Source organism: Lichenostomus cassidix, chromosome 2 (assembly GCF_008360975.1).
Source record: "Lichenostomus cassidix isolate B80296 chromosome 2, HeHo_3.0, whole genome shotgun sequence".
Lineage (NCBI taxonomy): Eukaryota > Metazoa > Chordata > Aves > Passeriformes > Meliphagidae > Lichenostomus > Lichenostomus cassidix.
In genome coordinates this window covers 109,674,150-109,688,617 of record NC_139482.1, presented here as the reverse complement: position 1 = coordinate 109,688,617, position 14,468 = coordinate 109,674,150, and the positions used below count along the sequence as shown (strand labels likewise).

At 39.1% G+C, this 14,468-nt stretch overlaps 1 protein-coding gene across 3 annotated transcripts in view; it reads right to left on the bottom strand.

Annotated features, from left to right (window-relative positions):
* Positions 1–14,468, bottom strand: part of MAPRE2 (microtubule associated protein RP/EB family member 2) — a 97,674-nt gene that overhangs the window by 29,496 nt on the left and 53,710 nt on the right. For all 3 annotated transcript variants that reach the window (XM_085052801.1, XM_085052799.1, XM_085052800.1), the window contains one exon: positions 6,952–7,079. In XM_085052801.1, the coding sequence (XP_084908927.1) occupies positions 6,952–7,072 (121 nt within the window). In that variant the 5' untranslated portion in view covers positions 7,073–7,079. The remainder of the gene's footprint in view (positions 1–6,951; positions 7,080–14,468) is intronic.

Here is a 14,468-nt window from a genome sequence, read left to right as displayed (position 1 = left end):
AATTCTGTTCTAAAACTGTATACAATCCAAGTTTAAACCTTTTAACCAGGGCTCAGTTTGATTTTTGCTCAGTTTTTAAAAAAATCCATTTGGGAAAAAGGCTGACTGTGCCTTTTTCTGCAACGAAATTAGTTTGTTTGCTTTAATGAAGTATTTTCCAGATAATACAAAAACACATATTCAGTCATATTAGATACAAGCTTCTTCAAATTATTCATTCTCTCCAAGGCTGTAACCACCTGATCATGCATTTGGAAAATACAGGATGATTTGTGTATGAATTAGTCATCAGTACTTCAGTTCACTATGGTTGCTAATGCTGATGGGAAGCTGCACACACCCTGTATTTCTGTTGCTGGGATGACAGCAACAGTGAAGAAAAAGCAGTGACTTGCAAGGAGCACGTGTGCTTAATAGTTTTGGTATGAAAGGCAGTGAAAACCCCACAAATGCCAGCACTCATTGTCTACAGTACAGTACAGCACTTAGGGCTGACCTTTTACCTCAGGCTTTCTAGAATTGCTTCCTTGGCAGTGATGTCTACGTAAGCACACAGCAGCAGGTTTTCAAAACTTTCATCCCAGAAGGGGTTGCCAAGCACTGGAACAGGCTGCCCAGGTAAGTGGTGGAGACACTATCCTTTGGAGGTATTTAAAATTTGTGTATATGTGGCTCTTAGTGACATGATTTAGTGGTGGACTTGGCAGTTGGACACCATCTTAAAGTCTTTTTCCAACATAGATCATTCTATGATTCCATGTCTGTGAGCATAATGTCGTATTACACACAGCCACATGTTTAAAAAATAGAACAATTTGTGTTGAGCACTCCACTGCAGGTCTTCAAATTCCTATTTCCAGAAGCACCTATATGACCTAGTACATAGGTCAACACAGTTTATTTTTCCAGTTAACACACACACACACAAACCCCACTGTGCCTTCACCCCGGTTGGAGATGTTTCAGCCCATTTCTCAGGGAATGTTCAAGAACACATCAATTTACAACCTACTTAGCTGTAGAGAAGAAAGCTTTTATGGGGCTGTGCATCAGTGAAGCCACTCTAGCCTAGCTTCACCCTGCCCAGCAACAGCCCTGGGATGGCACTTAGAAAGCCCTAAAATTGATGCAGATTAGAGTGCAGCCCTGCCTGCTTACTCACAGTTGCATGAGCACAGCTGCCTCAGAGAGGGCAGGGTGAGTGCCTGCATGCAAATGGGAGCTCCCAAAAGCAGTGCTGCCACCAAAACAGCCTCAAAAACTATGTACCTCCTACCAAAAGCTCCTGAGATAAGGTGCACCTAAATGATATCTGCTTCCAAAAGTCCTGTTCCATGCAGGTCAGGCATGCGTGTGATGCAATCTGGAATATCCACTGATCATTTTAAATAATGGATATTGGAGGGAGGTTTCCTCTGTGTTAACTTGTATGCTCTTTTTCTTAAATATGTAAATCATTAAGCAGCTCATAAATTATACACAAAAGAGTTTTTTAACACTTAAATTTTTGGCAATAATTTATTTTGGAATTAATTTTTAAACAGGAATATCAGAACAATTTCAGAAAACACAGCTCCCATTTAACTTAAAATAGCTGTGTAACTCATCATGCCTAAAAAAAGTAGCACACAAAACCTAAAAGCTCTTTAATCCAGAGGGAAATCAAGCAACTGACGGCAAGTGAGTACTATGAGTAATTAAATAATTATTTTTAAAAAGTAAAAACCTTGTTCAAGTTCTATTCCTCCTGAATTCTTAATGAGTGACATTAAAAAAAAAAAATTGGCTGGGAATCTCATGATACTGCTTTGCAAGCTTCCTCAGAAAGTTTTGGAAATGATTTAAATCCAATCATTAATATTCATGGTATCCCTCTAATCCTTAATATCATATGGAACACATTAGAGAGTCATTGACACTAAGTGTGCTCTGTGTTGCATGACCTCAGGACAACACGCCAGTTCCTTGAAACATGCCTTGGTTACAGAGTGCAAATGGGATCAAGCCATGTTTTAATCATGTTCCCAGGTTGCACTAGAGACCCAGCCTTTGCAAGGCTTCAGACTGGGAAAAAAACCAAAACCACCAACGTGGAGATATGCTTTGGCTTCTCAGGCACACTGGGCAGTAGAGAAATGCTGCTGGCACCAAATGCTCCAAGAGGGTCCTATAATGCAGATTTTTGTAATATGCATGTAGGAAGTTATAGGTTAATATAGGCACTGAGCGAAATACACTTTGTGAGACATGAAAACACAAATCCTACACAGCTAACCCACAGAATACACCACATTTATGTGTATATTTACACAACTGTCTTGCAAAAAAATAGCCCTGCCCACCATTTCTCTGTCTGGCCAATACCCTTCTTCTCCAGCCCTCTCAACCCTGCCTCTTGCGTGGTGGAGAATGTATGTATAAAGGGACTTCATATTTCCAGAGGAGGAACACCAAATGAGATATGGTACTAGCAACAGCAGTTACCACATGAGAGTTCCCTGTGGCAACACCCAGGGTATTTGTAGAGAAAGCATCACAGTCTAACATTTGAAAATGCCAAACCACATGCTTTCTTTATAATACTGTCACTTATTAAAAGCAAAGAAAAAACAACCCTGCATTCAATCCTTGATCCTAGCATAGAAATCCTCAAAGACAGGTCTGTATGCACTGGGGGCCAGACAATTTGCAAGTTTATATTTCTACTGAGAACTTTGAAATGCACGGAGTGAGGAGAGTCTGTATCTCTTTAATCTCATAGGATCACAGAGCTACAGTGAAGCCAAAAATTACACCTTGCTCCAGGCCACATTTTCCTCTCTATATACATTTACCATTTCCTTGACATTATATAGCTTGTACACATTGTGTTGCTACTTTTAAATTCATTTGCAAGCTCTCTATAGTCTCCTGCCTGACTCTTATTTCGAATATACTCTCATGTAACACTCTAACAGTCATGAAAAGCCCTGCAACACATACACTTGGTATTCCTTAGAGATGAAAAGCAGCCTTAGTAAAGAAAATTCAGTTATATGTTGCTTAGTCAGAATTCTTTCTCAGAAGCCACTGTGTATTTCTTAAAAAATAGCATGACTCCTAAGAAACAACTGGTGTCATAATTCACGTGAAACTCCTATTCCCCAAACCTATGGGTTTTGCACATGGGATCCTACACTACATCCACTCAACTCTTCTCTATTATATCTCATTGATGTATCAAATTAAATGCTCTCTCTAATGCCAACCTGAAGGGAATGCACTATGCCTTTAATTAAAACCATGGCTTATAAATTTCATGTTCAGGTTAAACAACTTTGCAGGAAATCAAATCCAAAGTCTAAAAGCTGACAATATGACATGTGTCTAAAGCAAGGAGAATTGTATTGCTTTGAGATGCTCAGAGAGATTTTCCCTGTTACGTTGTCAAAACTAAATTACCAGAGGAACTGCAGACTAAATTTAGACACTCCAGGGCTGCACCCATCCACAACCTGGCTTTCTTGGCACATCACTACCACAGCAGGCATTCAGAAAGCTCAGGGGACACTGCACTTTGCTCGGCCTACTTAGCAGAGACAAAAGCCACATCTAAGACTCCCAAAGAATACAAATACTTTATGACTAAGCCAGCCTCTTCCTTTGCTGTGCCTCATCCTAGCAGCTCTGTTCCTCTAAGTGGGAACTGAGAAACAGGCTGGTATTGCTACAACATGTGTATTATCAAAGCTACTTCTCCACAGCAATGAGGAAAAGAAGGTCTGATTGCTTTTTCTGTCATTGTAACTACTGTCACATTAGGCTTCAGATATGTTCTGAATAAAGCCTTTAGCAAAGGCAGAATGTCACATTATTCCTTCTTGCTTAAGCTCAGAATGTCAAAAATTATTGCTAGGTTGGCTGCAAAATGTGGGCACCCATGAGGTCTCACAGCCAGGTGTTGAACACAAGCATATGCCATATCTAGGTTGCTCCTACCTCCTAAAAGTAATTCCTTCGAGCTTTTATTCAGATATAGCATCCCCTCCCATTTTTCCTCTCCCACTTTTTTTTGGCCCTGCATTTAGCTTTTTCTGGCATTTTGATTGCTCCTTATTAACAAAAATGAACAAGAACTGAATAGTCATAAAACAGCATGACTAATCTTAACGCTTTTTTCTAAAGAAGAAGAAAATGTCCATACAATTTTACAGTAGATTATAAAAATTCAGTTCCAGCAGCTCTGCAGATCCCTGCTAATGCTGTGAAATGCTTCATAGCTGTAAAGAGTTTCCCACATACTCCTTCCCTTTGAAGTCCTGGAGAAATGCTCACATTTTATGGAAACGAACATTAATCTGCATGAAAGCTGCCAATGGTTCAAGGAACGTCAGCCAAAGAATGCCAGAATGAGTGAGTTAGGCTGGCCATTCTCAAACTGCAGTCCATACCCTGCTTGCTGGTGCTCTGCCTGCTAGTTGGCTGATCATTTGTGCTACTGTTCCCTTAGTTTCTCTCCTGAAAGCTACACTAGAAATAGGCTAAATACAATAGATGTACATTATATAAATTGCTTTGAGTTCACACAGCAAATTATATTAAATGCAGAAAGATTCCCAAAGCTGCTTGTCCATCTGTCTTCAATCCCTACACATGCATGCCTTGCACATGAGAAATGGACTATGCAGTCTCTAATAGGAAGGACCTACTAAGACTAAGATTACTGTGCTCTGGTGTCTGCAATAATCTATTAGTGTTTAGATTCATCAGTTCACAGAGTAAAGTCCTCCAGAACACAGGAAGTACCATGCTAGAATGTTTCTTTAGATATGCAAATACTAAAGCCCCTTCTGGATTGTAATGCACATGAATGTAAAAATAGCAATGTCTAAGTATCAAATTCAGCTATCAAACCACATGGGGAAATTCAAATTAACAGCTTTACCCATTAAGACAAAAATGTAGAAGCATCAGCTAACAATAACAATCAATGCAATCTATGAAATTCTAAAGGAAGAAAAGATTTAATTTTATACAGAATGGAGTAAGAGCTGTAATGAGGCAACCCTTTTTCAGTTCTTCCCTTGTGGCGTGTCCCAAAATCCTCACAGGAGGTCACAGAAGAAGTTGTATAAGAAGCTGTGTAATGAAACGGGACAGTGGATTTGTGACAGTTCCCATGCTTTTCCCCTGCTTGCCCCACCCAGCTAAAGTCTCTCTAGATGATCTTCTTACATAATTTTAACTCATTTTATTCTGCTTAGTCAATATTTCCTTTTATCACTTCTCCTCTATTTTCAGAAAGAGTTTTGGTGGGGTTTTTTATGTCTTAGTTGTTTTTTTCTTTGGATGGTTTTTTTTTGGTAAGCCCACACACATTTAACTTGATTGAGAACTCACTTCAAAAGCTTCCTTTCAACTATTTATGAACATTTAAATAGCTACACAGGAACAAGTCAATAACTTGTCTACTACGCTTCCTGTTTCAAACAATAGCAAACTTCAGATATTTTGGGATGAAAATGTCCATTTTTTTCTATGTTTCTATCTCCCTTGGTGTACACATATATATATATATATCTGTATCTATCTATCTATATATAGCTACTCCCTGTGTGAATACTGTCTTTATATATACCAAAATAAAATACTTAGGCTAACTTCCTGACATGTAAATGTAACAAGAGCTAGAGATAACATTTCAATTTCAAGTTTAATAACATTTAAAAAGATTATTTCCCATGGTCTACGTCTTTAGTTGTTCAGTTTATATCAGTTGCTTACATTGACTTTATCCTGCGCTTTTTCAACCTCAATTTTATGGTCGCTGTGCAAGGCTGTAAGTATGGAACCCTACTTCTGCAGCTGAAAACTGTTTTTTTTTAATTTTGATGAATAGGCTAAGAGACAACCAATCTCAAATGATTATCTGTACCTTTTGGGGAACATGTCTGAGACAGAAAATTTACCCAGAATGGTAGATAAAATCAAATATATGAATAAAAGACCCCATTAATGCATTTCATCTGGACCAAGAAATAGCTGAAATCTGGTAATGTGGTTCCTCTTCCATGTACTTTGAGTACTGTCTTCATAAGATAATATCTTCATAAGATATTCCCAGCATGTTAGTCGTCTGGAAGTAGCAATCTAAGTTAGATCTCCTCCACCACAAACATCTTCAAATTTAAAAATCACAGTAGGGAATCAGAAAAAAATCATTCCCCAGGGGCATGCATGCTCACAGTGAAACATCAGCCTTTTTCTGTGTAATTTCTAGCCATCATCTAGCTACAGACCCTGTTGTTTAACACCTGTCTTCTAGCTGCCACTCTGATTAACCAAAATGTGTAAAGTATTCAAACTATTACCCTTTTTTCAGGGCTCATTACCAAATATACTTAACAAGAATTCAGTTAGATTTAAAGAGAAACAGGCAGATTTTGACAAAGTTCTAAAGCCCTCACAGAAGCTAAAGGCTCATTTCCTCAAGTCCATGTTTTTTCTTCAGGCACACTTGTGTCTTTTTCCTGCAAAGATCAGCAGGGATTTGAGAAACCTGACCAGGAAGGAAAAGGAGCTGGAGAATTTTGTTCATCTGGGGAGTCAGTCTCTATTTGTCTCTTTCTTAGTTATGTCCACTCTCCATTTGAAAAGATATCCCCCCAGTGGATTTCAAACACTAAAACTTATCACTGTATTCTTTGCCTGCTTAGTCAACCTTTTTATTACTTCTGTGTATCTCCTGCTACATTTGTCCCATTCACCTCTGCCTTTGTTATGCTTTCCCAAGGCACCTTATCTTCCTGTGATTAACACAAACGCCAAAAATGCTTCCTTTGCACATACATTAGTCTCTTTTTTTCAGAGTAACTGGTTTATGTCAAAGTTAAAAGTTATCTATTTTCAACAAATCAGACTTTTAAAGTGGTTTTAAAATAAACATTTGTAGAGCATACTGCGCTTTCTTACCTGAACAGAGTTGTTCAACTTTTGTGTAGTTTAAAGCTAATATATCATTAACCCATGCAATGATGTCATGTCTGCTCATAGTCTCCTGGGTTATAGAGGTAGAGTACACGTTGACCGCCATTCCCCAACTAGGAAAAAAAAAAGAAAAAAATATTTTGACATTTTGGTAATTGTTTTCTGAATACAATGAATATATGGTTCCTGTTCAAAAAAGGGAAAGAAAAAGTGCAACACTCACAACCCTCTCTTATTGATTGAGAAAGGAGGCCTAATTTTTATTCTTTGATGATATGTAACCTCCTCGATGTCCTCTTGGGATCTACAAACATATTTATATTTCTCTGGATGTCACTGTGAATTTAAAGAACATACAAACCTGTAATACTCTGCTTCATGCCAATAAGATAGGAAAAAAACCCTAGAATCAGACATAGCCTAAAGATGCACAGACAGGGTCAGAAACCCGAGATTTTGTCACATTGTGCTGCACCAATACAGTAATCTGACATCTCTCAGTTTTTTCCCACTGCAGGGTGATCAAGCTCCCTAAACCAACATTTCATTTTAGGTAACTTCTAAATGATGATGTTCTACTTACTGAAATACTAATTTCTTACTGGGATGGGGCCTATTTGGATCATAAACTCAGTTCCTAACAATCACAGAGTGAATATCAGATAATCTTTGTTATCAATTTACCAACCTCTACCCTGAAAGTAACTGAGATTTGCACCCCCAACTGTCTGATTGGAAAGCTGCCATGGAGCCCAATTCTAAAACATTAGGAGCATTTCCTCTCAGCTTAAACCCATTTGTTCTTCTGCCAACATTATCCTCCAACACTAATGGCTTTTTCTTCCCCACAGATGATTTCCTAATGTGTGAGGTACATCACTCTGTCTGTCCCAATGCCCAGGCAGCCTAGGTTAAACAAATCAATGTGAGTCTCTTATATCAAGTCAGACATTCACTGACTGGTCATGCCAGGAGTCCTCCTTGAACAGACAGTTTCAAACAGCTTTCAGATAACATTTCACTGAGACCTTGGTAAATGGCACTCTGTGCCTAAAGTTTTCACAGCTACATCGTCTTAGATAGATTCTTCTAGTTAGCAAAGGTCCTTTCCTCGAAGTGAATAACTCATAGTAGCTTTTATCACGTCCCCAGGTACACAGAGTAGAAACACACACCACTGAACTTTGCTCCCTGTTATCCTACCCTAGTCACATCTTTCTGCTGCAAGACATTGCCAAGAGAAAAGATGAGCACACTCAAGTTTATATTATCAGTAGTTTCAAAGAGCAGAATCAAGTTCATGAAGAGAGTAAATAATGCTCCCAATGAGTAACAGACTTCAGAAAGTCCACAAGAAGAAATCTAAGGATGAGGTGTCTCGGAAATGACCAAAGAGTCAAAGCAGAATGATTATTCTTGGAAAGAATATTATTCTTGGTTTGCTGGGGACTGCACACCTTCATCTGTAGCCAGCATTTATCTGTCTAGCTTTGGTGCCATTCCTGCCACCTCAGCCTTGGACCTCAACTTTCTCTCTCTGCAAGAAAACAGGATCTGAAGTCTGTGTGGACTATTTCCATTGAGAAGTTGCAGAGATGTAACCCTTTGAAGCCTGATAGACAATTCTGAAGGGAACACAACGACTGCAGATTAACTCCACCCATAGTTAGGTGTGTTAACCAGGTGGGGAAATCTAGGCAAAATGCGTGGAAAAACCCACCAGCACAAAACCTGACTTAGTAACATGTAAGTGTATAAGTACTTAATACAAAGAATACATTTAAATACAAGATTACAAAGTTCATAACACAGGTTACTTTCTAGGAAACAAATCTCACAACAGAAGGTTGTTCAAGTTGTTCCCATCTACCGACATTAAGATGCAAGACATAAAATTCTCAAATTTGCTTTATCAGGAATGAAGAAAAAAAAAAAAAGAAAGTGAGAGAAAATAGGGTCAAAAGGTTCATGCTCCAATAGTCAGGCAACCACTGCCAGAAATTCATTCAGAACCAGGCTGCCTCTCTACGCTTCTGCACAGGCAGCTCTGGAGCACGGCAGAAATCAGCCTGTGCTCAGTCTGCTCTGTTCTTCCTGCGGGCTCTCAGCACAGCCAGTTGTGTGAACACAGCCCTGTATTCACTGAAGAGCTAGCAAAGGTCGCTTTCTTGGCATGCACTAAGTGCTTGGATTGAACCAAGCGCTAGGAACAAAGTTTTAGAATCAGGGAGTGCCCTTTTACTCTTAAAACTACACCATAATGGCTAACCATAAAAGCTTAGCTTCAGCATCAGGACGGAAGGCACTGAGCATGCAAACAACATCTTTGATACTAATAGCATCTGAAGTTTGAAACGCATGGTTTTTACTTTATGGTTCTTAGCCTTTTTATATAGGTAAGAAACTAACAGAAAGATACTACCACTGACACTATTAAACTAACATGTTAATATGTCTGTTAGATCAATTGAAATAACAGCTTAACAATTAATTTAGTATTCAGTAAGAATTAAGAATAGTGAGCTTCATAATAAACCAACAGTTCAATACAGAAGACTCCACTGAATTCTAAAGCAACTAAAGATATTTAGATGATAACATTTGAAATAAAGCTACTCTGATGGCCACTACTTCAAGAAAATTTTAACTGGCCTCTGAGGCCAGGCAGAGCTCAAAACAACCATCAGCTACCACTAGTGAAAAGGGAAAGTTCACTTTGTTAAAAAGATCAAGAAAATCCACACATACAGAAAGGAAGCAGAACTTCCCCTCATCATCTTTTTCCACAAAGAGCTGCAAAGACAAATACCCATCCTTCTGCAACTCACAGGGGAGCAAACAACTTCCTCTGCTGCTGTGCATGGGGTGGGGAACTCCACTGCAGGAAACTCTGAGTAAATGAATAACCTTAAGTTTTACAATGTTGCCCTGAAGGATACCTGTAATACAACTAATGCTGCGTCTGCAAATGAATTATTATGGTCTATGGATCAAACAAAAGTTGAGACTATTTATTAGAGACAGGTTCAAGCTATTTGTTAGAGACAATAGGTTCAGATTTGTACACAAGTATGCACAAGAGTGCATGAGTACAACTGCAAAGGCAAAATGAATCAGAATTTCTGTTAAAAAAACTGAATAACGTGCAACTGCCATTAGTTCTTAAGTGTTTTGTTGACACATATGTGAATATTCCACAGCCGCTTCTTTTGAGAGAGTTCACCCCATCTTTGCATCTCTTGTTCCCCTACTCTCCTACTGGTTACATCCTAAATAAACTCAGCTGGGAAAGGTTTCCTTTACAGTAAGCATGTTCTAATTTGGTGCTCAGATACACACATATCCTGTTTGCCACACAGAGAGACCTTGAACAAAACAAAAAAGAAGGAAAAAAAAAGAACAAGCAGGTGCAGGTAGCACAGCTACCATGCTCAGCAACAGTCAAGAACCTCTGTGCTCAACATCTACAGCTGGGCTGGGGCTTTCTGCAGGACTTGGATCCCCAAGTGCTGAAGTACATTGAAAAATGTGATCCATCTTCAAAACACATTAATAAACGTGTAAGATGATGCAAGAGAACAGCTTGACAGGTGGAGACACACAGGGCATACTCTGAACAGCCAAGTAGCCAACAACCTGATTTTATGTCCTAATATACTATTTCTTTCCAATAACACTATTTAGATTTTCAACTTGTTAGGCTTTCACTCTGAAGGCTCTGAATCATAAGATTTCAATGAGGCTTATGCAAGCCTGAAAAACAATATCTACTTGGTATCTTCAGGATTCCACAGAGGCGCTTGGTGATTCTATAGCAACTGAAAGCACACTGAAGATAGCACATCATACCTCCCACTTCAGCGGGCACATGGGGAGATTAAAAACCTCTGGCTGTTAAAGTACTGCCTAACCACGAAGGACTCTCCCTTGTTTTACTTCAAGCCCTAGGAGAGTTTACACATATTAGTCCAGGCCATTTCAGAAACACATTTTATACATGTACAACTACACACCACAGACATGAGTTCAGAGGATTAGACACGTGCTGAAAATCATGTACATGCTTAAGCCGTTTCCCCAGTTAGAAATATACTGGCTTAGCATATCTGATGGTAAACATTACACCCAAAAGTCTAATAATTTTTTAAGGCATTACATGCAGCATTGAACATTGAGCTATTGGGCATTTTCCACTGTTCTTGCTACAGATAACTGCAGCTGTTACAAGGTGCTATCTAGCTGTTTTTAAGGACAGTTTGCAAGAAGCACAACTACTTTATTTTCCCAGGGATAAACTAGCAGTTGTTGACAGCAGAAGCTGTATCACAACAAGCCAGTAATATTGACAAGACTGGAAGGGTTACAGCAATGAATTTATTTGTAGTGTAAAAACTCATCACACATGCCATCTGAGCCTCTGAACCTGTAAGGCCTTCATGTTTTCATGGAACAAGCAAGGCTGCAAGGGACCACTGCAGGTCACCTAGCCCAACCTCCCTGCTCAAGTAGAGCCACCTAAAGCATGTTGCTCAGGACTGTGTCCAGATGGCTTTTGATTACCTCCAGAGAAGGAGACTCTGCAACTTCTCTGGGGAGCCTGTTCCAGTGCTCTGTCACCCTCCCAGTAAAGAATTTCTTTCTCATGCTCAGGTGGAACCTCCTGTGTTCCAGTTTCTGCCTGTTGCCTCTCATTTAGTACAGATAGACATATTTGTACTAAATAGTAGTACAAAGAGACAAATGGATATAAAGTTTTTAAATGCAGTGGAAAGTCTGTGTGACAGTACAGAGGAGCCTTCTGGAAGCTGGCACCTGATAAGATACTGCCAGTAAAACAAAAGATCTCACACCAAAAATTACTGAAGCAGAAAACACAGCAGAAAGGCTGAGATGAAACTAAGTAAGACTGCTGCAGACACTGGTGAAAAAGCTTTCTAGATTAAAAACAGAAAAATCCCTGAAGGAAGAAACCTGCCAGACTCAGCGGCTAAATCCCTGTACAAGGAAAATTCATCCTTTAATATCATCACCAAATGACAACTGATTTGCAGCTGGACCTTGCCTGTTTTTTTAACACTCACTGCACACAGCCTTAGCCACAGTCGTTAGAAGCCAGTTATGCTCAAGGTTGTCTTTATTGAAAGGAGTCCTGAGGATGGAAAATCAACACAAAAAGCTCCTATGCAGAGCTGACAACACTGCTCTTACTCTCCCTTTCGATTTATGCTGTACTTCTGCAGCAAATACCTTGGCATCAGAGTGCTGCAACTGCAGTGATATTTGTAGCAAACAACATAAAGGCTCTATCTAGCCAGAAACTGAATCAGATACAAGCTTAATCACAAGGAGGCATTGCCATGGGGGAAAAAAAAAAAAAAGAATGAAAGAATCCTGTGATTATAATACTGTGAGAAATTCATGTTTTGGAATGCTGAATGTCAAATCTCTTATGCACTGTTCCCATGTTACTAAATAGCCCTGAAATGTTAAAAATATTTTTATTATCTGTATATCTCACTTGCTTCTGAATGCCATTTTACATTTACCACATGGATCTGACTTAGCCTAAAATGATTTGTGAAGTACTCTACAGAGTCTAGACAAAACTGAGCCAATCCACGTACATTTTGTGGCTTGAATATTGGAGGATTATCATTTAACACAGCCAACAGTGTATTTTCTATTGTTCTCATTGCACTTCCCTGTTTAAATGCAAGTGAAATTAGAGGAATAGAGATGTGCTCTGATTGGATTAGGGAATTTTTTCTTTTAAATTAGAAGCTCCCTGCCAATGTGGGGATGTTCTGATCTACATAAATGTCTATGAGGGGTCTAAAGGACTGGCTTAGAACCCAATTTGAGTACCTTTTATGAAGACTCCTGGTAATTCTGGATTGTGCTACCTATGGCTTTACAAAACTTAACATCCTACCTCCACTGCCCCCCCCCCCCAAAAAAAATTATCTGAGAGGCAGAAAAATACTGATTCTTTTCAGATATTCATTTCCCTCAAATGCGAAAAACACAACCAAAAGTATTCAAATAATCTACACAACTTGAGCCAAAACCTCTGATGTGGCCTAATAACTAGCAATGCATTACCCTGTCCACTGCACAGCTTTTAGAAATAGTTAGAAACTTATTTGCAGACCAGTTATGAAATTGGGGTAGTTCACAAAAATGAAAATAACAGTTTCAAATTCCAAGACAATTATTTAGTGCTTGGAAGATATCAGGGCACCTAAAGGTCTACCTGAGGAGGACAAGCCACATTCACTGACTAACTTGCATCTGCCAGTCGTATTTGCATTCACTTGATTCTGCCTCTCATGTTTGCATACTATAAGTAAGACTTTATTTCTCCAACTATATTCTCACTCCTCCTGCCACTGAAACCGTACAGCACTGTCACGCCTCTACAGGAGCACAATCCCTTTTTATTTTTTCAGGGTTCACCTTTGCCTTCAGAAGTACAATGCAATGGTAACACCTAACTACATCACATCTTGATTGTGGCTGAAAGTATTTGCATGCTCTGAAACGTTCCTTATCAATTTCTATGGGGAAACAAATCTCAATTAAAAAAAAAAAAAGAATTCTTGATGAAGAGTAGAGATTCAAGAAAGGCAGACATCAATAGCTTACACAAAATGGAAGCAATTCAGAGCCTCTGGCCACCACCATTTCCACAAAGGTACATTCACTCTGGTTAGAAATGAACCACAGCAGTGCACAGCACCCTCAAACCACACCTTAGAGCACTTGAACAAAGCAACAGTAATGCTCTCTGCTGAACAGACAGGCACTAGTTAGCATGGGGTAAGGACACACAAATTTCAGTATTAAAAAAATGCTACTACAAATTAAGAAGGCATTTTATTAATGATGAACAACAAAAAACCTTTGAAGTAGGCTGAATGAGAAGAACCTAACCGTAGCAAGGCTGCAATGCTGAAAAACTTCACTGCTTTGACTTACAGATATTACCCTCCCCCTACCAAGGCTTTCAACTCTAAGATCTTAAGCTTGAATTGCTGCTCTGATGCCCTGAAGGAAGACATTCAACCTGTCAAATTTTCACAATAGACACTGGCAACTAGTCTACCTTTCACAATAGACATGGGGATTGTGAAGGGGAGAAAAAAGGTTGATTCAAAGGAAAATAATTCTCAGACTTATACAATAAACTCAAGTCAATTAGAAACACCTATGTTTTAGAAAATAGGACCGGTTTGTAACTAGAACACCTCTAGAAAGCTGATGAGTAAATCAACATTTTATCTTCTGTTAAACAAAATCTCAATTCGCCTAGACACAAACCGGAACTTCAATTCTCCTTTTCCTTCTTTTTTTCCCATATGGATAGTAACAGATTACCAAGCAAACATGCAGATATTGCTGAGGATTTCCAAGAGCTTAAAAACATGCCATAAAGCAAATTAACATCACTGCTGAGCACTGAAGAAAGGATGCCTTGAGAGGCAGCCCACAGAAGCAAACCT